Genomic DNA, 21629 nt, shown 5'->3' on the forward strand with positions numbered 1-21629 from the left:
CTCATCTCACACAGGAGAAACGATTTCAAACTCTGAGAGGTTAAGCGACCGGGCCAAGGTCACACGGCACCACCACAGAGTTAACTCTTGTACCTTGATTCCCCTGTGGGGCTGGGCGGATGAGGAGCCCTGTGCTCTCTCTCTGTGCAGAGATTTTTTAGGTTACTTCCCTAGTCCTGACAAGTAGCCCTGCTACCCATGGCTTTACATCTTAAATGATTAAATCCTGGTCCTTGTTTTGTTTTGTCTCCGGGAGGCCCTGAGCTTTCCAGATGATTGAGAAAACTGGCCTGTCTGGTCCAGGTCCCGCCGCCCCGCCCCTCTGGGCGGGTAAGCAGAGAACAGCTGACTCCCCAGTCTCGCTCATGTGACCACCACAGCTCCCTGTTCTACTCCCGTCCCAGGCCAGGCACTTTGAGGGGCTCCTTCTGTGAGAAGCATCAGGTAGGCACCCCAGCCCTGCCCGTCCACCGCTGCAACAGCTAGGTGGAGACCAGACAGGCTCAGGCAGACAGACTTGGGCAGATCAGATGTCCGGCCTTCTGCGCTGGTCCAGGGCTCTTCAGGCAGCGGGGACGAAAGTGGCTGGCCTCAGACGTCTCACACCGTCCCTACTTGCCCTCCCCTCCCCTCACCCCCTACCTCCAGGAAGGCTGCCAGCTCCTTCCTTCCTCTGTTCTTTGAACTTCCTCTCCCTGCAGCTCCAGACCTTTTCCCCTTTCTCTCTGCTGACTTAGCAGCGTGCCGGGCAGGCATGGAGAGATTAATCAGTGACAGGAAGCTGCCTCTTTCAGAGTAGTGCCCGGCTGTGGTCAGGAGAGTCTCTGCAACGCCAGCCCCAGGAGTCATTCCTGCTTCCTGCCTGCTGCTCAGCCACCTGCTCCTGCCATGGGGTCACTTGGGGCCCTCCTCTTCCTGCTGGGGAGCCTGGGGGCTCTCGCTGACGTCTGCGGTGAGTAATCTGATCGACCCCGTGCCTCTTTCCTCCTGGGTCCTTAGGAGGGAGAGCCATCTTGTCCAAGCCCCTCTTATATAGCTGGGGAAACTGAGGCTCAGACGGTGGAGGGGGGGGGGGGGGAAGGTATGACTTATCTGCCCTTCTGAGCTCCCACAGCAGTTTGGGTGTAGCTGGACTTCAGCATTTAGTGCATTGTATTAAGTATATGTCTGACTCCCCACAGGACATGATTGCCTCCATTAATTCAGTCATTTGTACATTTGTTCCTTCAACATACATCAACTGAGCCTTCTCTGTGCCAGGCACTGGGTTAGGCTTTGGGGAAAGAACAAAGAGCAAGACAGGTCCAGTCCCTGCCCTCCTAGAGCTTTCATTCTAGCGAAGGGGACAGACCACAGAAATCAAAGACACGTCAGGGCTGTGTTTGGGGGCTGTGGTGAGTGCCAAGGAAGCCAGCCAGGCGCAGAGGGAGAGAGATGGGGAAGGATTTCCAAGGACCAGGGGGCAACACGGGAACTGAGACCTGAAGGAAGAGAAGGAGGTGACAAGGAAAGGAGTGGGGGACAGGCATCCTAGGCAGAGGGAGGTGAGTGTGCAGAGACCCTGGTGGGAGAGGAGTCCGAGAGGGGCGGGGGTGTCCTGGCAAGGCATTTGCACTGTGTGTATTCCAAGCACAGGGGACTGGATGCCTGGCTCTGTGTCTCAGCGTCCTCTTGGGACCTGTCTGTTGAGTCTGAGCCCACAGGCTTGGGGATACTTGTGCAGTGGAGCCGGGCAGAAAGCAAAAGGCAGGAAGGGAAGGCTCCCGGGGCCGCCCACATCTCTCCTTCTCTCTTCAAACCCTCAAACGCTGCCCACAGCGTTAGGCTCTGCTTTCTCCACCAGGGTATCTCATGATCCTTGGAGAAACCAAGAGGCAGGTGCAGTCATGTCCAGGTGACAGATGAAGAAGTCAAAGGTCAGAGGGCCCGGGTGACCTGTCTAAGGGTCTCCAGCTTTCCAAGGCTTTGCCAGATTCATTTCTCGGAGCTCCAGGCCAGGGTCTTCCCTGAGCACCAGAAGCCTCCAGCCTGTGTTCCACAAGTGCAACCAGACCCCTCAGCCCTGGGCCCTTGGTTCCTGTCCAGATAATCCCCGGGGGAGACCTAGGGTCCGGTCTTTACCCTCACTGGGCATGAAACTTTCAACACTTGGCCCAGAGGCCTGACCCCATAAGAGCCCTGGACTGGCTTTGGGGTGCAGTCTGCTGCTGCTGAGCCACTTTGTTCCTCCCAGCCTCATTCCCTCACCTGTAAAATGGGCTAAAAATGCTCCCCTGGCTTCCTCCTTGGTGTGGTACAGGGGTCCCACGGCACCTGCTCTGCTAGCTTACAGCTCTCCGTGGCTGTGAAACTGACAGAGATGCCCCATGCGCGCTAGTGCAGGGCGGGCTCCTGGGCTTCCGAAGGTCAGTGCCAGTCCGTCCTCAGTTGGCAGAGCTGGGCAGTCCTGTTTGCAGGGCCCCGGTGGGGAGGAAGCTCCCCCAGGGCCACTTTCATTACCCTGAGTGAATCTGCCTGGCTCCTTCCTTCTAAGGAGCCTGGACTGTGGCTATCAGCCTCTCTTCACGGCTCCCGCTCCTCTTATCACTTCAAAAGCCAGGGCTGACTCACCGGCTGGAGGTCAGAGCCCAGGTAGGGGCAGGGCTCCATCATCCCTTTGAACAAAAGGGAGAGGGGAAGAGAGGTTTGGAAGGACAGATGTCCAGAGAGACAGGCTGAGAGATGTAGAGACTGAGACAGATCCAGAGAGAGAGAAAGAAATCACTATAGAAATGGAAGCCGTGGGCCCGGCCTGGTGGTGCAGTGGTTAAGTGCGCACGTTCCGCTTCAGCAGCCCAGGCTTTGCTGGTTTGGATCCCGGGTGTGGACATGGCGCCGCTTGGCAAGCCATGCTGTGGCAGGCGTTCCACGTATAAAGTAGAGGAAGATGGGCACGAATGTTCGCTCAGGGCCAGTCTTCCTCAGCAAAAGAAAGAGTAGGATTGGCAGCAGATGTTAGCTCAGGGCTAATCTTCCTCAAAAAAAAGGAAAGAAAGAAATGGAGGCCAAGACGCAGAAAAGCATTGGGAGAAAGGGAAAGCAAAGCAACTGACCCCCTCCCCCCCATCTGTCATAACAACAGATATCTGTGACTTTGGGGAAAACAGGCATAAGATGGTGGGATCTAAACTGGGAGAGAGGGGGCCGTGTGAGAGGAACCTTGGTCCTCATGCTGGAGGCCCAGGAGGTTGGTGAAATGCTCTGCATGCAGCTTTTTTTTTGCTGGGTCCCCTGAAAGGGGCGGCTGGCCCAGCATCCAGGGACATGGCACAGCGGAGGCAGGTGGAGCCCTGCAGCAAGTGGGAGGCAGTAAACAGGGAAAAGTCTGAAGTACCTCCAAGGCCACCCCCTCAGCTCGCGCTCCTTCCCTAAGGGAGGAAGGCGCCAGTCAGCTGGAGCTGGGAAACATCCCCGAGGCTTCTGCTTCCCAGGTTTTTCTGCATTTTGGTTACAGAAGATCTGGCGAATCCCAAAGCACACAGGTAAATGGTTGCAAATGATGGTGGCTTTCTAACAATTTGCCTCACCACCCAGGTCCTCTTTGCCTAAACAGAGGTGGCCAGAAAAGTGTCATTTTGAGATCTGCCCAGAGGAAGTTCACCAGGCAGCCCCAGTTAGCCTGTGGGCAGTCTATAGTGTTTTATTTTATTTTATTTTATTTTATTTTATTTGCTGAGGAAGATTCACCCTGAGCTAACACATGTTGCCAATCCTCCTCTACTTTACATGTGGGTCACCGCCACAGCATGGCTATCAAGTAGTGTAGGTCCGTGCTCAGGATCCAAACCCACGAACCCAGGCTGCCAAAGTAGAACGCACTGAAGTTAACCACTATGCCACGGGGCCGGCCACAAGTAGTGTTTTAAAATTGGATGTGGAACATGTTCTGCATGTGGGTTGAAGTTTTTGTAAACAGGTAGAACATGCATTCAGCAGAGCTCCAAAGAGCAGGGGCTTTGTAGGCAGGTCCATCCTTGGCTCTGCAGCCTCATGGAAGATATGACACAAGTTTGAACTTCTGTTTCCTCTTTTGTGCAAAGCAGTGATGACAGTATCTACGTCAGAGGGCTGGCGGGAGGCCCAAGTGAGAATGGTGTGGTGCCCGGGAGACACCATCAGGCTTGGCCTCCAGTCTCTCTCTCACTCCTGATGTCAGAGTGGTTGCCTGGCACCAGGCAGGGATGACAGCCAGGTTTCCCCATACTAGTGGGGTGTGAGCTGGGTGGAGGTGAGTTGGGGATGTTTATTCCCTAGAGAAGGCCCTGGGAAGGTAAAATCAGTTCCTTGCTGGTAGCCTGGCCCTGCGACCTCACTTGGCCTGTTCTCTTTCCTAAGAAATACCGCATGTGGACAGCCAGCTGGTAGAGAGGATGGGCCAGCACCTCTTGCCTTGGATGAATCAGATTTCCCAGGAGCAACTGAACCCCAGTATCTATGTGGGCCTCCGCCTCTCCAGTGTGCAGGCTGGGGACATGGAGGCCTTCTACCTTCACAGCCTCAAGCTCAAGTACCAGCAGAACATCCTGGGGTATTGCTGCTCTCTCTCTTCTCCTTTCCCCATGTCTTGCTCCACATCCTAAGAGACAAGAGACCTGCATTCTGGTTTGGGCCTTTACTGCTTTGTTGGGAGATCTTAGGCAAGTTTTAGCTCTTCTAGGCCTTTCTTCATCTGTAGAATGGGGTTGGTTTGACTAGATTGGAGATGCCAGGACGAGGCTCTTGTGCTGCTACTGCACCCTCCTGTACCCGAGGCAGACATCACTAATCTATGACTTGTACTCTTCCACACTGAGCCCAGAGGCAGCACCTGAATATCTTTGCTTCTCTCCAGTGCCTGAGGCAGACATCACTAATCCATGACCGATACTCTTCCATACTGAGCCCACAGGCAGCATGTGACTCTGTGCTCCCTTTCCAGGGGGCATTAAAGGGACGCTTGTTCTGAGGTCCAGCATGGAAGTTTGAATGAAAGGTGAAGGATCAGGAGCAGCCATGGAGCATCTCCTGCTTGGACTCCCTCTTGAGAACGGATGCAGGGCAGGGAAAGGAAAGAAAGGAGAGAATGCATGGGTGAAGTGGGGAAGGCACAGGTCATTTGGATGCGAGATCCCTCAGAGTTTGTCCCTGAGTCTAATTTTTCATCTTTAGAAAACGTGTGCTGTGTACCTCACAACTTACACAGCTGACTATATCTGCTTTTGGTGGTTTTACAGTTTCCAACGTTTCACACTTTTTCCAATTTGTGATGTTGTTTAGGGGTGCCCCAAGCCAGGCTTACTGGGGTGGCACTTTCTTATGGAAGTGCTGTTAATTGGTCTTATCCTAGGTGTACCAGCAGCGATGACTGCAAAACCAAGCCCTCCATGGGCCAGCTGGCCCTCTACATGCTCGCTCTCAGGGCCAACTGCGAGTTTGCCAGGGGCCACAAAGGGGACAGGCTGGTCTCACAGCTGAAGCGGTTCCTGGAGGATGAGAAGAAGGCCATTGGTGAGAGGACAGGGTCTGCTGGAGGGAGGGACCTGCTGGAAGGGTGGATCAGACAACAGTCTCTGGTGAAGCATCTATGTTAGAACTTTGGGTTTTCTTCCCAGGCCTCTTTCCTGCCCTCTGTTCTGCCTGTCTTACTATCCACCTAAAGGCTTGGGCCTGTCCCAGCAGCCATCCTTGATCAAGCCTTTCCTGCACCCTGCATGCACTCCATCAGCAAGTCCTGCCGCTCAGCCACCAAGATTGACCTAACTATCTACCACTGGGACAACTTCACAGCCTCCTTGACACTCACTCCTCAGCCTCTCTCTGCTAACTTTCCTGCTTCCTGACTGGACCCAGTGCTCAACAGCTAGAACAAGCCTTTTAAAAATAAAGTTGGTCTTGTCAACATGACTTATACCCTGCAGGAGCTGCTCACCACTGTGTTCACAGCCTTCAGGCCCAGCCTACTGCCCTTGTCTCCTCTCCAGGCTCAGCTCACCCACTCACCTGTCCCTCTATGGGCTCCAACCACACTGGCCTTCTCTCAGCTCACAAACTGGGGTCTTTGTATCTATCTGGAAGGTTTTCCTCCCCTTCTAGCTCACTCCTGCTCCATCTTGAGCTCTCCCCTGCCTCACCTCCCCAGCATCACTTCCTTAGAGAATCCTGCCATGACTCTGCAACTACTCAAAGACCTCTGTTGCGTGGCCCCCCGGACCTTGATCCGTATTTCATTTCTACTCATGAGCTTGTGAGCATGGGTTGTGTTATTGTCGGAGCCACTGGCTGCACTGTGTCTGGCCTCTCATCACTATTCCTACCTCCAAGCACAGCACCTGACACATGGTGGGCCCTCAGCAAGCATGGGTGGAGAGGATGAAGGAGTGAATGATCCCACAACCCAAAGGAAGGCGTCAGGAAGTGCAGGCAGCGGGGTCCTGTGTGCTGGCGGGGCTGGTTGCTGGGAGGGGGCAGAGGGGCAACCCTTCAGGCCCAGTGTAAAGCCCCTGCCCTGTGGTTTTCTCCCTTCCAGGCCACAATCACAAGGACTATCCCTATGTCAGCTACTACCAGTATGGCTTGAGCATCCTGGCCCTGTGCGTCCACCAGAAGCGGGTCCATGACAGCGTGGTGAAAAAGCTCCTATATGCCGTGGAACATGACCAGCATTTCTACCAGGGCACCCTCTCTGTAGGTGAGTGGGCCAGGCCCTGCCCAGGCCAGGCTGGCACTCCTCCAGCCCCAAGCCCCAAAGGAAGGCCTCCACCCCTGGCCCCAGGCTCACCTTTCTTTGGGACCCCTTCTTAGCAAGTCCCTTAGGAGTGAAATGGTGACAACTCGTGTGTCGTGCAGTGGCTGTGAGCCAAGGCTGGACTGGGGCCCCAAGCCCAGCTCCATTGCACCCTCATTGTAGGACACTCCGGGCAAGTCAGATAGCCTTTGCTGGTTCAGTTTCTCCTGTAAAATGAATTCCCAGCAGCATCTCGAGAAAGGATGCCTTATAAGTAAAGGACTTAGCACAGTGCCTGGCATGGAGAAAGTTCTAGATGCGTGGCTCTGACCATATCATCAGATGAGCTGGTAAGCCTGAGACCTGGCTTCTGGATCTGCTTCCTCACCATGTGGACTTGGGTCTCCAGTGCCCTTTCTTGTCATTGTGATCCAAGGTCTCTTCTAGGCCTGGCTATGTTCTGTGAGTGAGTGCACGTGCCACGAATAGGGTGGGGGTAGGATGGAATAGGTTGGGGGAGGTAGATGCCCAGAGACAGGAAGGCAGCAGATCCCCTGCCAGCAGGGAGCTTGTTCTGGCTCGGATGCTTGTAGAAAAACCACTGTAGACACATTAAATGACCTGAGGGTGGGGGAAAAGTAGTGGGGCCTTAAAAACCCCCAGGGCCCAGGCAGCTCCCTGGACCTATTAAATCAGACCATCTGGGAGTGGACCCAGGCATGTTCTGTTTAAAATGCCCCTGGTTAGAGGAAGATGGGCATAGATGTTAGCTCAGGACCAATCTTCCTCAGCAAAAAAAAAAAGGAGGATTGACAGCAGATGTTAGCTCAGAGCTAATCTTCCTCAAAAAAGAAATAAATAAAAAAATAAATAAAATGCCCCTGGTGATTCCAAAGTACAGGCAGGTTTGGGAATGAATGGTGTAGGAGAAAGTCATCTGGGGCCTCTAACCCCCAAGCAGTAGACAGAGGTAAGGTGACCAACCATTCCAGTGTGCCCAAGGACTGAGGGGTTTCTTGAGACAATGGGCTTTTGGTACCCAAACCGAGAAAGTTCTGGACAAACTGGGCTGAGCTGGTCCTCCTAGCTGGTGGAAACTTCTAAAATGCTGATCTGACCATATTGCCCCCCTTCTTCAAGCCCTCTTGTGGCCGCCCATTGTCCCAAGGCCCTGGCTGGGCTGACCCCACTTGGCTCTGTCCCCTGCAGACACAGAGGCCATGGCAGGCTTGGCCTTCGCATGTCTGGAGCGTTCCAACCTGAACCCCAATCTGAGGAACAGGATCACCCTGGCTATCAGGACAGCGATAGGGAAGATCCTGAAGACCCAGACCTCAAAGGGGCACTTTGGGCATGTCTACAGCAGCCCTCTGGCACTGCAGGTGGGAAAGAGACCTTGGGGCCATGGTCCACCCTCGTGGTTGGCAGGAGGTGGGCTGGTCAGGGGCTGGAAAACTTGGCTCCTCCCCACCGGCTGACCCCACTCTGTCACTCTCTTCCTCACTCTGTCGCCAGTTCCTGATGACCTCTCCCATGCGCGACATGGAGCTGGGCACAGCGTGCCTCAAGGCGGGGGCTGCTCTGTTGGCCATTCTGAAGGATAGGGGCTTCCAGAATGTTCTCATGATTTCCACGCTGCTGCCTGTCCTGAACCACAAAAGCTATGTGGATCTCATCTCCCCAGACTGCCATGCACCAAGAGGTGGGTGGCCCTTTCACAGAAGCCCAGCTCTTTTCAGTCTGAGGAGCGTGCACTGACGTCTGCATGTCTTCATGCGGGGAGGTTGCTTGGTCCTGAGTTGCTGAGTCAACAGGGGTTTGTAGGTGTGTGGGGGACACACTGGCAGCTAAGATGCAGTCGCGGCTTCTCAAAGGTCACAATGTGGAGAGGGAGATGTCAAATGGAGAGCTCTGGGCAGGCCATGAATCTCCAGCCCCTTGGGTGATACCCAGTACAGAAATCTTTGAATGAATTAATGAATTAATGGGGAGAGACATATTCTGGTTGGCTTGGAGACATCATAATGAGTCCCAATTAGCAGGTTGATTCAGGGCTTCATCTGAGAGAGGGACTTGAGTTGGTGAGTAGGATTTACCAGTAGAGAAGGGAGAAGGAAGGCAGAGCAGAGGAGGCAGCAAGAACAAAGGCACAGAGGTACAAAAGAGTGGAACTTGGGGGAAAGGTCTTACTAAAGAGGGGGGTCTGGGAGAATGAGCTGGAGTGGCAGACAGGAGGATGAAAAGGAGGGGAGACCCTCAGAGGTAACGAGGGAGTGATGTGAACAAAGGTATGTTCTAGAAAGAGCCCTCTGGGATGCTATGTGGCAGAAAGGTGGGAGGGGGGATAGTGGAGGCAGAGAAACCAGTGAGGGATGGCTGGGGAGCTGGGGGCTGAGGGATAGTAGAGGCTAGGACGGCAGCCAGGTTTCAGCTGCCCACGTGGTGGTGGTGTTGACTGAGATGGGACCATGGGGAAGGGGGAGGTCCCGATAGGCCACGGTGTCTTCGAGGGAAGAATGGAAGACTAACACCCAGCCCCGTGCCCTCATGCCAGCGGCCCCTTCCTCTCTCCTTGGCACAGTCGTGTTGGAACCAGCTATGGAGATTCCTTCACAGACTCAAAGCTCAGATGTCATCAGGGTCACATTGAAGGTCCCCAGTGTCTTGCCGCCATACAGACACGTCATCTTTGTCCCTGCTGGCTCCTCCTTGGAAGATGTCCTGAAGAAGGCCCAGGAGCTCTGGGGATTCACGTGAGACCCCCCTACCTCCCAGCCCTCACCCTACCTGACCCCACATCCCTGACATGGGAGGGACGGAGGATGGAGGAGAGAGTTCCCCTGGGAGAGGTGCCGCCCAGGCTCTGCTTCCTCCTTCTCCACTCCTGAGTCGCCCACGCTGTAGAGGAAACAGGCAGCTGTGGGCCAGCGTGGTTATTAGGAGAGGAGATTCTAGAAGCAACCCCTCACACTGGAATCCAGCTCTGCCACTCTCCACCTAGGAACCCAGGACCAGTTATTTACCCGAAACTCGAGGAGAACACCAGTGTGCTCCCCTCCTCACAGGGCCCATGCGAAGGGTCTGAGAATTAGTGCACAGAGGTGTGGCACGTGCTTTTTAGATGTGTGGGGTCCCGCACGTAGTCACTGCTCAATACGGGTTAGCTTTCCTGAGAACAGCAATTTTTATTATCAAATGGTCTTGGGCTCATCCCTGTGATGACTTACACGGGGGGAGCCCTCTGTAGAATGTGGGGCTTGGGCAACCTCCTTAAACCTGCTTCTCACCCTGAGACCTGACAAGTCTGAAGATGAGCATGTCCGGAGCCCTGCTCTATGCCCGGCCGTGTCAATGCCCTAAATAAGATGGGTGTGATTCTCCTGTTACCAATGGGGAATCTGGCCCAGAGAAGTCGAGTGCCTTCCACCAAGTCACCCAGACCCCAGACTTCCCTTCTAGAAAGATATGTCTCAGTTTGAGAGGGCCCACAGCTGGCACCTTGGGGGTCATCTGGGCCAGGGAATTTCAGGCCAGAGATATGCAAAGACCCTTTGAAAGGGCAAAAATTCTCCCAGACCCCAGGTTGCTATTTCTGTTATGACAAATGTGTACTAACATGTTTGCTATGAAAAGTCCTTTCTCTTTCTGGCTCTAGACAGCTATGAATCCTAAACAACTTTGCAAATTAAATACTATAAAGAAAACTATAAAATTGATAACATTCAAATAGGACTCTCTGCTGAGGAGCAGGTGTGTGCTGCCAGGCGCCGCGTGAGCCCAATGCTCCCAGCATCCCCTGGATCTGAGCCACTGTCAAGTCTGTACGGGCAGCTGCAGCTCTGTGGGCTGGTCCCCGGGCCCGAACACTCCATTCACTGCTAAGCCCCCCTGGCTTCTCTTCCCGGTCACCTGCAGCACATCCAGCAGCCCTGCCTGGGGCCGACACAGTCCCGCCGGCCTCACACACTGAGCAGCCTTGCAGGCCTCAGTGTAGTGGACATCGATGTTGCCCAGAACCTGCTGGCATTCATGTTTGGATATTGTCATCCAAATGAAAATAATAGAACTTAACATTTTTGTTCAGAACTCCAGGATTTCTGAGAAGACATCAGGGCCACCAAGCCGAGAAATCATTCTCTTGTTAGTGGAGGTGGGGCCTGCACTGGGCTCAGAGGCCGGGCAGGAAGGGCACGTCTGAGGCATGTGAATGCACAGCAGAGACGGCTAGGCTGCAGAAATAGACAGACAGAGAGAAAGAGAGACACTGAGGAGAGAGAGAAACAGAGAGAGGCAGATGTGGAGAGAGGGGCCGGCCCGGTTGTGCAATGGTTAAGTTTGCACATTCCGCTTCTCGGCGGCCTGGGGTTGGCCAGTTCGGATCCTGGGTGCAGACATGGCACCACTTGGCAAGCCATGCTGTGGTAGGCATCCCACATATAAAGCAGAGGAAGATTGGCACAGATGTTAGCTCAAGGCCAGTCTTCCTCAGCAAAAAGAGGAGGATTAGCAGTAGTTAGCTCAGGGCTAATATTCCTCAAAAAAAAAAAAATACAGATGTGCAGAGAGAAGTGCTCTGAGCAGCCACGTGGCCCCACAGAGTTAGGGAATGACTGGGGACAAGGAACCTCTCCATGATATTCCCTAAAATAACACTTTCCCTTTGCCTAGCTCATCCTGGGTGGGTTTCTGTTTCTTAAAACTATAAAAATACTCCCTCTCTAAGACCAAAACCATTGGTAAGCCTTTTGGAGAGAGGAAGGACATGACCCCTGGAGTTTTAAGAGGATCCCTTTGGCAGTGGTGTCCAGACGGTTGGAGAAACACAAAGCCCGAGGCGAGGAGCTCAGGGAGGGGGGTGTGAGGAAGGAGTCTCTTGGTTGCAAAGGCCAGAACTCTAACTCCAGCCCCCTCTGGTAACGGGGAGCATAGGGTAGGTAGAACCAGAAGACTGAGCAACCCTCCACAAGAAGGGAGTGGCACTGAGCCACAGAAATTTCTGGCACCAGAGACTCAGTACCACCACCAGGTGTCTCTGTCTCTGTCTCCCACGTTCCTGCCTCTCTCTGGACGCTGGCTTCACCCTCTCTCACTGGGCATTGGCATCTTTTATGTGATGCTAGCAGCTTCTGATTCTCACACCCTGACAACATCAGCCCCCAGAGAGGGGGCACCTGCTGAGTTGATAACGTAACAGGTGTCCCTTCCTACAGGCTGTGCTCATGGTCAATGCAGAGGCGATGATGTCCCCTGAGTGGGCAGCGTCAGTGGGGCTGGAGAGGAAGGGTGGAGGTGAGACCCATGGCAGGTGGCCCTGAGGGTGAGGACAGGACTCTCCTGATGTGGCTAGTTCCACTTCTGCCCTTGGGTTGATGGGATCAAAAGTCACCTTTTCTCCCTCTTTGCCTGTCCCTTGGTAGGTATGGAACAAAGGCCACCTTGTCAGGCCCCTACCTGACCTCCGTGATGGGGAAAGAAGCGGGGGAACGTGAGTTCTGGCAACTCCTTCGAGCCCCCGACACCCGTCTGCTGCAAGGTGAGTCTGGTGGCTGGCCACCTCCAGCTGTGTCCACCACCCCAGCCCTGTCCCAGCAGCAAGGCTGCGTCAACTCAGCCCAGCTTTCCCCCAAAACCCTCCTGGGCCTCAGCTTCAGATAATCACCAATGCTCCAGGTTGCATATAATTTATTTAATGGAACGCTTAAGAATTTTATGTAAGTTATTGTGGCAACTCTAGGAAATCAGGCAAAGAAGAAGAAAATTAAAATCACCCATAATTCGCTACCCAGATATAACTTCTTTTAATTTGTGGTATATTTTCTTCCAGATAATTTTTTAAGTATGTAAGTTTGTTTTTTCGTAAAAATGGAGCCATAATCTGTAGCAATGCCGTCCAATAGAAGTAAAATGTGAGCCAGGTGTGTAATTCTAAATTTGGTAGTTGTGAGACTAATATGAATAATATATCTTTTTTTAATTGAGTTAATGATAGGTTATAATCTTGTGAAATTTCAGTTGTACGTTAATGTTTGTCATTCATGTTGTAGGTGCACCACTTCACCCTTTGTGCCCACCCCACACCCCACCTTTCCCCTGGTAGCCACTAATCTGTTCTCTTAGTCCACATTTTTAAATTCCTCAGATGAGTGGAGTCATACACAGATTATCTTTCTCTCGCTGGCTTATTTCACTTAACATAATTCCCTCAAGGTCCATCCATGTTATTGCAAATGGAATGATTTTGTTCTGTTTTGCAGCTGAGTAGTATTCCATTGTATATATGTACCACATCTTCTTTATCCATTCGTCTGTTGCTGGGCACTTAGGTTGCTTCCATGTCTTGGCTATTGTAAACAGTGCTGCAATGAACATTGGGGTACATAGGACTTTGGGGATTGCTGACTTCAAGCTCTTTGGATAGATACCCAGTAGTGGAATGGCTGGATCGTATGGTAGTTCTATTTTTAATTTTTTGAGTAATCTCCATACTGTTTTCCATAGTGGCTGCACCAGTTTGCATTCCCACCAGCAGTGTATGAGGGTTCCTTTTCTCTACAACCTCTCCAACATTTGTTACTATTAGTTTTAGATATTTTTGTCATTCTAATGGGTGTAAGGTGATATCTTAGTGTAGTTTTGATTTGCATTTCCCTGATGATCAGCAATGATGAGCATCTTTTCATGTGCCTATTGGCCATCCATATATCTTCTTTGGAGAAATGTCTGTTCATGTCTCCAGCCCATTTTTTGATTGAGTTGTTTGATTTTTTGTTGTTGAGTTGTGAGAGTTCTTTATATATTATAGATATTAAGCCTTTGTCAGATATATGACTTGCAAATATTTTTTCCCAGTTAGTGGGTTGTTTTTTTGTTTCAATCCTGTTTTCATTTGCCTTGAAGAAGCTCTTTAGTCTGATGAAGTCCCATTTGTTTATTCTTTCTATTGTTTCCCTTCTCTGAGAAGACATGGTGTCTGTAAAGATCCGTTTAATACTGATGTCAAAGAGTGTACTGCCTATGTTTTCTTCTAGAAGCCTTATCGTTTCAGGTCTCACTTTTAGGTCTTTGATCCATTTTGAGTTTAATTTGATGAATGGTGAAAAAGAATGGTCAATTTTCATTCTTTTACATATGGCTTTCCAGTTTTCCCAGCACCATGTGTTGAAAAGACTTTCTTTTCTCCATTGTATGCCCTCAGCTCCTTTGTCGAAGATTGGCTGTCCATAGATGTGTGGTTTTATCTCTGGGCTTTCAATTCTGTTCCATTGATCTGTGCACCTGTTTTTGTACCAGTACCATGCTGTTTTGATTACTGTAGCTTTGTAGTATGTTTTGAAGTCAGGGATTGTGATGCCTCCCGTTTTGTTCTTTTTTCTCAGGATTTCTTTAGCAATTCTGGGTCTTTTGTTGCCCCATATGAATTTTAGGATTCTTTGTTCTAATTCTGTAAAGAATGTCATTGGGATTCTGATTGTGATGGCATTGAATCTGTAGATTGCTTTAGGTAGAATGGACATGTTAACTATGTTTATTCTTCCAAACCATGCACATTGAATGTCTTTCCATCTCCTTATGTCGTCATCCAATTCTCTCAGAAAGGCCTTGTAATTTTCATTATATAGGTCCTTCACTTCCTTAGTTAAATTTACCCCAAGGTATTTTATTCTTTTTGTTGCAATTGTGAATGGTATTGTGTTCTTGAGTTCTTTTTCTGTTAGTTCATTATTAGAATATAGAAATGCTACTGATTTATACAAATTGATTTTGTACCCTGCAACTTTCCTGTAGTTGTTGATTACTCCTAAGAGTTTTCCAATGGATTCTTTGGGGTTTTCTATATATAAGATCATGTCGTCTGCAAACAGCGAGAGTTTCACTTCTTCCCTCCCTATTTGGATTCCTTTTATTCATTTTTCTTGCCTGATTGCTCTGGCCAGGACCTCCAGTACTATGTTAAATAAGAGTGGTGATAGAGGGCATCCTTGTCTCGTTCCTGTTTTCAGGGGGATGGTGCTCAGATTTTGCCCATTGAGTATGATGTTGGCTGTGGGTTTGTCATATATGGCCTTTATTATGTTGAGGTAGTTCCCTTCTATGCCCATTTTGTTCAGAGTTTTTATCATAAATGGCTGTTGGATCTTGTCAAATGCTTTCTCTGCATCCATTGAGATGATAATGTGGTTTTTATTCCTCAGTTTGTTGATGTGGTGTATCATGTTGATTTATTTGAGGATGTTGAACCATCCCTGTGTCCCTGGTATGAATCCCACCTGATCATGATGTATGATCCTTTTGATGAATTGCTGAATTCTGGTTGCCAAAATTTTGTTTAGAATTTTTGCATCTATGTTCATCAGTGATATTGGCCTGTAGTTCTCTTTTTTCGTGGTGTCCTTGTCAGGCTTGGGTATCAGCATGATGTTGGCCTCATAGAATGTGTTAGGAAGTGTTCCATCCTCCCTAATTTTTTGGAATAGCTTGAAAAGGATAGGTATTAAATCTTCTCTGAAAGTTTGGTAGAATTGCCCAGGAAAGCCATCTGGTCCTGGGGTTTTATTCTTTGGGATATTTTTGATTGCTGTTTCAATCTCTTTCTTTGTGATTGGTCTGTTCAAATTGTCTGCTTCTTCTTGAGTGAGCTTTGGGAGATTGTAGGAGTCCAAGAATTTATCCATTTCCTCTAGGTTATCCATTCTGTTGGCATATAGTTTTTTGTAGTATTCTCTTATAATCTGTTGTATTTCTGCAGAGTCTGTTGTTATTTCTCCTCTTTCATTTCTGATTTTGTTTATTTGAGCTTTCTCCCTTTTTTTCTTTGTAAGTCTGGCTAGGGGTTTGTCAATTTTATTTATCTTCTCAAAGAACCAGCTCTTTGTTTCATCGATCCTTTCTACTGCCTTTTTCGTTTCAATAGTATTTATTTCTGTTCTGATTTTTGTTATTTCTCTCCTTCTGCTGACTTTGGGCTTTATTTGTTCTTTTTTCTCTAGTTCAGTTAGGTGTAGTTTAAGATGGCTTATTTGGGATTTTTCTTGTTTGTTAAGATGTGCCTGTATTGCAATGAATTTTCCTCTTAATACAGCTTTTGCTGTATCCCATATGAGTTGGTATGGCATGTTATCATTTTCATTTGTTTCCGGGTATTTTTTGATTTCTTTAATTTCTTCAATGATCCATTGCTTGTTCAGTAGTGTGTTGTTTAGTCTCCACATCTTTGTGCCTTTCTCAGCTTTTTTCTTGTAATTAATTTCTAGGTTTATAGCATTATGATAGGAGAAGATGCTTGTTATTATTTCAATTTTTTTTTAATTTGTAGAGGCTTGCCTTGTTTCCCAAAATATGGTCTATCCTTGAGAATGTTCCATGTGCACTTGAAAAGAATGTGTATTCTGCTGTATTAGGATGAAGTGATCTATATATGTCTATTAAGTCCAATTAGTTTAGTTTTTCATTTAGCTCCACTATTTCCTTGTTGATTTTCTGTCTGGATGAACTGTCCATTGATGTGAGTGAGGTGTTGAGGTCCCCTACTATTATTGTGTTGTTTTTATATCTTCCTTTAGGTCTGTTAATAGTTGCTTTATGAATCTTGGTGCTCCTATGTTGGGTGCATAGATATTTATAAGCATTATTTTTTCTTGATGAAGTCTCCCTTTGATCATTATATATTGTCCCTCTGTGTCTCTCTTTACCTGTCTTATTTTGAAATCCACTTTGTCTGATATAAGAATTGCAACACTTGCCTCTTTTTGCTTGCTATTAGCTTGAAGTATTGTCCTCCACCCCTTCACTCTGAACCTGTGTTTGTCTTTGGGGCTGAGGTGTGTTTCCTGGAGGCAACAAATTGTTGGATCTTGTTCTTTAATCCATTTTGCCACTCTGTGTCTTTTTATTGGAGAGTTCAATCCGTTTACATTGAGACTGATTATTGATGCATGTGGACTTAATGCTGTCAATCTGTCGCTCGTTATCTTGTTTTCCTGCGTTTCTTTTCCTGTGTGCTTTAGCCTACACATTTAATACTGCAATTTCTTATGCTGGGTTTCTTAGATTTTTCCTTATTTATGTTTTGTGGCTCTGTTCTGTTTTTTAGTTTAGTGGCTACCCTGAAGTTTGTATTTAGAATCTCGTATATAATATAGTCTATTCTCTGGTGGTCTCTTACTTACTTGGCCTAGACTGATTTAGACCCTTTGCTCTTCCCCTCCTAAATAATTATTTTCATTTCTTATTCCAACTTGTGTTATGAATTTGTAGTTAGAGTGATAAGATCGTCTTTGCTTTGGTAGTTTCCTTACCTTTCTCCTAATGCTGTAGTTGAATATTTGCTATCCTGTCCTGGTTCCATCCATCTGTCTCCCTACTCTGTGGTTTGTGACCCCTTTCTCCCTTTTTTCTCTTTTCAGGTATGACAGCCTTCTTGAGGATTTCTTGTAGTGGAGGACTTTTAGTTACAAATTCCCTTAACTTTTGTTTGTCTGGAAAAGATTTAATTTCTCCCTCGTATCTGAAGGATATTCTTGCTGGATAGAGTATTCTTGGCTGAAGATTTTTATCTTTTGAATCTTTGAATATGTCACTCCATTCTCTCCTAGCTTGTAAGGTTTCTGTAGAGAAATCCACTGAGATTCTGATAGGAGTTCCTTTGTAGGTTATTTTCTTCTGTCTTGCTGCCCTGAGTATTCTTTCTTTGTCTTTCTTTTTTGCCATTTGTACTACTATGTGCCTTGCAGTAGGTCTCTTTACATTGACAAATCTAGGAGATCTGAAAGCTTCCTCTACGTGCATTTCTCCGTCAATCCCTAGATTTGGGAAGTTCTCTTCTATAATTTCATTAAGTACACTTTCTGCTCCATTTTCCTTTTCCATGTTCTCGGGAATTCCTACGATCCTTAAGTTCTTTCTCCTCATTGAATCCACTATCTTTCGGAGACTTTCCTCATTTTTTAAAATTCTTAGTTCTCTTTCTTCCTCTTTCTGGAGCCATTCAGCCTGTCTATCTTCGATTATGTTAATTTGCTCTTCTATGGTGTCTACACGGGCATTCAGAGAATCTGTATTCTGTTTTATCTGGTCCACTGTGTTTTTCATCTCTAGTAATTCTGTTTGATTCTTCTTTATAATTTCAATCTCTTTTGTGAAGTAACTCCAGAACTCGTTGGCTTGTTTCTCTGTCTTTCTCTCTACCTCACTGAGTTTTTTTATTATAACTGCTCTGAACTCATTTTCACTTAGTTTACCTAATTCCAAGTCCTCAGGACTTAATTCTGTGTTTTTATTGTTTTCCTTCTGGTCTGGGGCTTTTATAAATTGCTGGATGGTAGAGGAGAGGTTTTTCCGCGTGGTGGTAGAATTCGGTTGCAGTTACAGCCTGTCGCCACTAGATGGGGGTCGAGAGCCGCACGTTCTGAGCTCTCCACCTTCGGGCAAGATGGCACCGCCTGGTGGCTTTGCTGGGGGGAGGGGCAGTTTCTCTCGCGCACCGATCTGGATTCAGATCAGCTCTGTTCTCTGGTCTCCCAGGGCCCTGGGTTTATGGGGTCCCAGTGCACCGAAGCTGTCCCTCGTCAGCGGGTTTCCACTGTACCAGCGGTGGGAGTCCTGGATGATCCCCCCATCACACTGCTCCTCCCCCGCGCCTTCCCGGACCCGCTAAGCGATCCTGGTCTCTAGGGGAGGGAGCAAAGTTCTCTCCTACCCCGTTTGAGCTCCTCCGAGGCCTGCTGCATGGTCTCCGTCCTCCATCTTCTTGGTACTGTAGGTCTCTGACGTGTTGGCATTCGATTTATTATCTGAAATTCAGCTTTTCCAATCCTTTGTAGCGGTTTGGAGGGGAGAGAGTCCTGGGTCAGCTCACCCCACCATTTTGCTCCCTGAATAATATATCTTATTTAGCCCAGTATATCCAAAATATTATCATTCCAAGATGTAATCAGCGTAAAATTATCAATGACATACTTTGCATGTTTTTTTGGTACTAAGGTTTCAAGTGCTCAGTAGGCGCATGTGGCTAATGCTGGCATATTGGACAGCATAGTTCTATATACTGTTTTGCAACTTATTTTTTTCACTTTTAATGTATTGTAGACATCTTTCTATGTCAGTATATGTAGATCTCCCCCTTTCTTTGTACGCTAGTCCCCCCTTATCTGTGGGGATATGTTCCAAGACCCCCAGTGGAGGCCTGAAACCATGGATAGTACTGAACCCTATATGTACTATGGTTTCTGCTACACATACATACATACTCATGATAAAGTTTAATTTATAAACTAGGCACAGTAAGAGATTAACAACAATAAGTAACAATAAAATAGAACAATAACAATATACTGTAATAAAAGTTACCATAGATCTTAGCAACCTCAACATATGATTTTTTTTCCTTTCCTTATTAAGTCGAGAACTTTCACCTTTTCAATTAAAGGAAACTCTTTATGGCGTCTCTTTGGCATATCCAAATTGCCAGGATCACTGCTCTTGCACTTTGAGGTCATTATTAAGTAAAATAAGGGTGACTTGAACACAAGCACTGTGATAACAAGACAGTCTTATTTGATAACCGAGACAGCCCCTAAGGGACTAACAGGTGGGGAGTGTATACAGCATGGACACACTGCGTAAAGGGATGATTCACGTCCCAGGAAGGATGGAGTGGGATGGTACGAGGTTTCATCACGCTACTCAGAACAGTGGGCAGTTTAAAACTTATGAATTGTTTATTTCTGGAATTTTCCATTTAATATTTTTGGACCATGGTTGATGTGAGTAACTGAAACAGTGGAAAGCAAAACCACAGAAAAGGGGTGGCTACTGTAATAGCCACATAGAATATATCACCCACTAGGGTGCTTTGGGTTGCAAGTAACAAGAAGCACAATGCAAACAAGCTTCCACAACATGACATCCATTGGCTGGTGCGACCAGAAGGAGTGAGGACTTCAGGACCAGTGTAACCTAGGCTCCAGCCCCGCTTCCCTGTGACTCCATACTCCTCTCTTTGTTGGCTTCCTCCTCCTTCTGTGTCTTTCCAGAGCTGCTCCCTTTTATGACTGAGGAAACTTTTCTCTGAACCCCTCAGCAAACAAAGGCGGAATTGGGACACGGGTGCATTCCTGGACCCATCCCTGTTGCTAGGTGATGGCCCAGGTTCTGTGCCCACCATTGGCTAAAGAGAAGGGATCACCAATTAGGACCCACTCCCGGGGCTGGTGCTACACAACGGGGTGGCGAGTGGGATGCGTGGACTGCAGGTATCTACTCCTGCTGGACCATTAAGGTGTCTCCAGTTTTAACTCTTACTCTCCAAGCTGTCATAAGCATCTGTGCATCAGAGATGACCTCTTAAAGGTCACGTGTCCCTGCTCCCACTACCTGGAACTTCCACTGGGCACTTACCATGTGCCAGGCATTGGGCCAAGCGCTTTCCAGAAGGTGGGACTTTCTGAGGGAGCCCAGTAAAAAGCATTCTCTTTCCCTGCCTGGCTTCTGAACAAGTTGAGAAATTGAACAAAGGGGTGGCAGATGGAGACCCCAGATCCGGTCTCTATCACTGACAAAGGCTGGACTGGAGGATGAAGCCTAGGGGAAAAGCCGATGGACTTAGCATGAGGCAGGTGTGGGTGGCTGTGTCCTCTACCTCCCACCCCTGGTCCAGCAGGAAGCCCACTCCCATGGGAGAAAAGGAGGGCCTGGTTGTTGATGTCGTTATGATCCGCATTTCAGAAATGGGAACAGCAGCACTTGCAGAGGTTAAATAACTTGTGCAAAGTCACACTGCTGGTGAGCGCAGAGCTGGGGCCGGAAGCCAGGTGTCCTGCTGGAGTCTAATCGGTGAAGGCTGGCTCCCAGGAGACTTCACTCGAGGTCCTGGTTGTCCTCCAGACCACACTGATCAAGTCTGTCTTCCCCATGGCCCCTTGAGGGACTGTGAAGACAGTGACCCTGCCCACCAAGTGTTGTGAGGGTCTCTGGTTCCTTTCGCCCATGTTGGTTATCCAGCCTGCTGTCCCGTACCCCTCCCCTTCTGGGGGCTCCCCCACTACAAAATGCGCCTGTAGGCCTCAGGGACCCTGAGGTCAGAGCCAAGTTCAGACTCTCCAGACTGGCTCTGGACAGCCGCCAGTGTCCCAGCACCAAGCACATCTTACAGACTCTGGCCTCAGGATAGGGGACCAGAAGATGAGGTTGGGGGTCAGGATACCCTGCCTTGTTAACCCCCCGCTCGATCTGTTTCTGCAGGTATTGCTGAATACACACCCAAGGATGGAGAAACCATTGAGCTGAGGCTGGTGAGCTGGTAGCCTTCAGGCTCACCCACCCCAGCAGCCTTGCACACTCCCTGGGCAATCTGTAACAGGTATGCGCCTGATCCGGCTGCCACCTCATGTGCACTTGGAGCAATGACCCCCGGATGACCCTAGCCACCACCCCTGTGAAGGTCCTAAGCCACTGCCCACCCCAAAGCAGGGAGCCAAGCACTTTCCCTGGGAGGTCTGTCTGCCTGGGTCTGGCCCAGCCTGGCCCCGCGGGTGTCCCATGAAGGGCACTCATAGACTGAAGGGCATGAAGCCTCTCAGACTCCTCTGCACAGAGAGAGGAGGTCCACCAGCCGCTGGCCTTGTGAGGACCATCTGCTCTGGGATCGGGGTCCTACAAGGAGACTTCTGTGGCACAGGGGCTGCGGCGCTGACCCCAGCTCTCCACTCTGCTGTCAGGGCAGTGACCCCAGAGCTGGCTGTGGCATAATAGCTGGCGAGGACTCTGCAGGGCTGCTCAAAGCCCACCTCCCAAATGATTAAAGCGTTGATTGTGCACCTGCCCCAGTGTCCTGATGCCTCACACTCGTGAGCAAGTGCAGGGGCGGGAGCAAAGAAAGGGGAGATGCCTC

At 49.1% G+C, this 21629-nt stretch overlaps 1 protein-coding gene across 3 annotated transcripts; it reads left to right on the forward strand.

Annotated features, from left to right (window-relative positions):
* The first annotated feature begins 293 nt into the window (after nt 1-293).
* On the forward strand, nt 294-21560 carry TCN2 (transcobalamin 2). 3 transcript variants are annotated; one of them, XM_046639953.1, is made up of 10 exons: nt 294-444; nt 795-952; nt 4375-4567; nt 5366-5526; nt 6545-6706; nt 7952-8124; nt 8258-8444; nt 9297-9495; nt 12160-12275; nt 20981-21560. In XM_046639953.1, the coding sequence occupies exons 2-10, from the start codon at nt 889-891 to the stop codon at nt 21040-21042; spliced, it is 1317 nt and encodes a 438-aa protein (XP_046495909.1). In that variant the 5' UTR covers nt 294-444; nt 795-888; the 3' UTR covers nt 21043-21560. The 3 variants fall into 3 exon arrangements, with proteins under 3 accessions (XP_046495909.1, XP_046495911.1, XP_046495910.1); XM_046639955.1 differs by having other exon boundaries at nt 295-444; nt 9324-9495; XM_046639954.1 differs by having other exon boundaries at nt 367-444; nt 702-952.
* Nucleotides 21561-21629: the final 69 nt, after the last annotated feature.

This window comes from Equus quagga, chromosome 15 (assembly GCF_021613505.1).
Source record: "Equus quagga isolate Etosha38 chromosome 15, UCLA_HA_Equagga_1.0, whole genome shotgun sequence".
Taxonomy (NCBI): domain Eukaryota; kingdom Metazoa; phylum Chordata; class Mammalia; order Perissodactyla; family Equidae; genus Equus; species Equus quagga.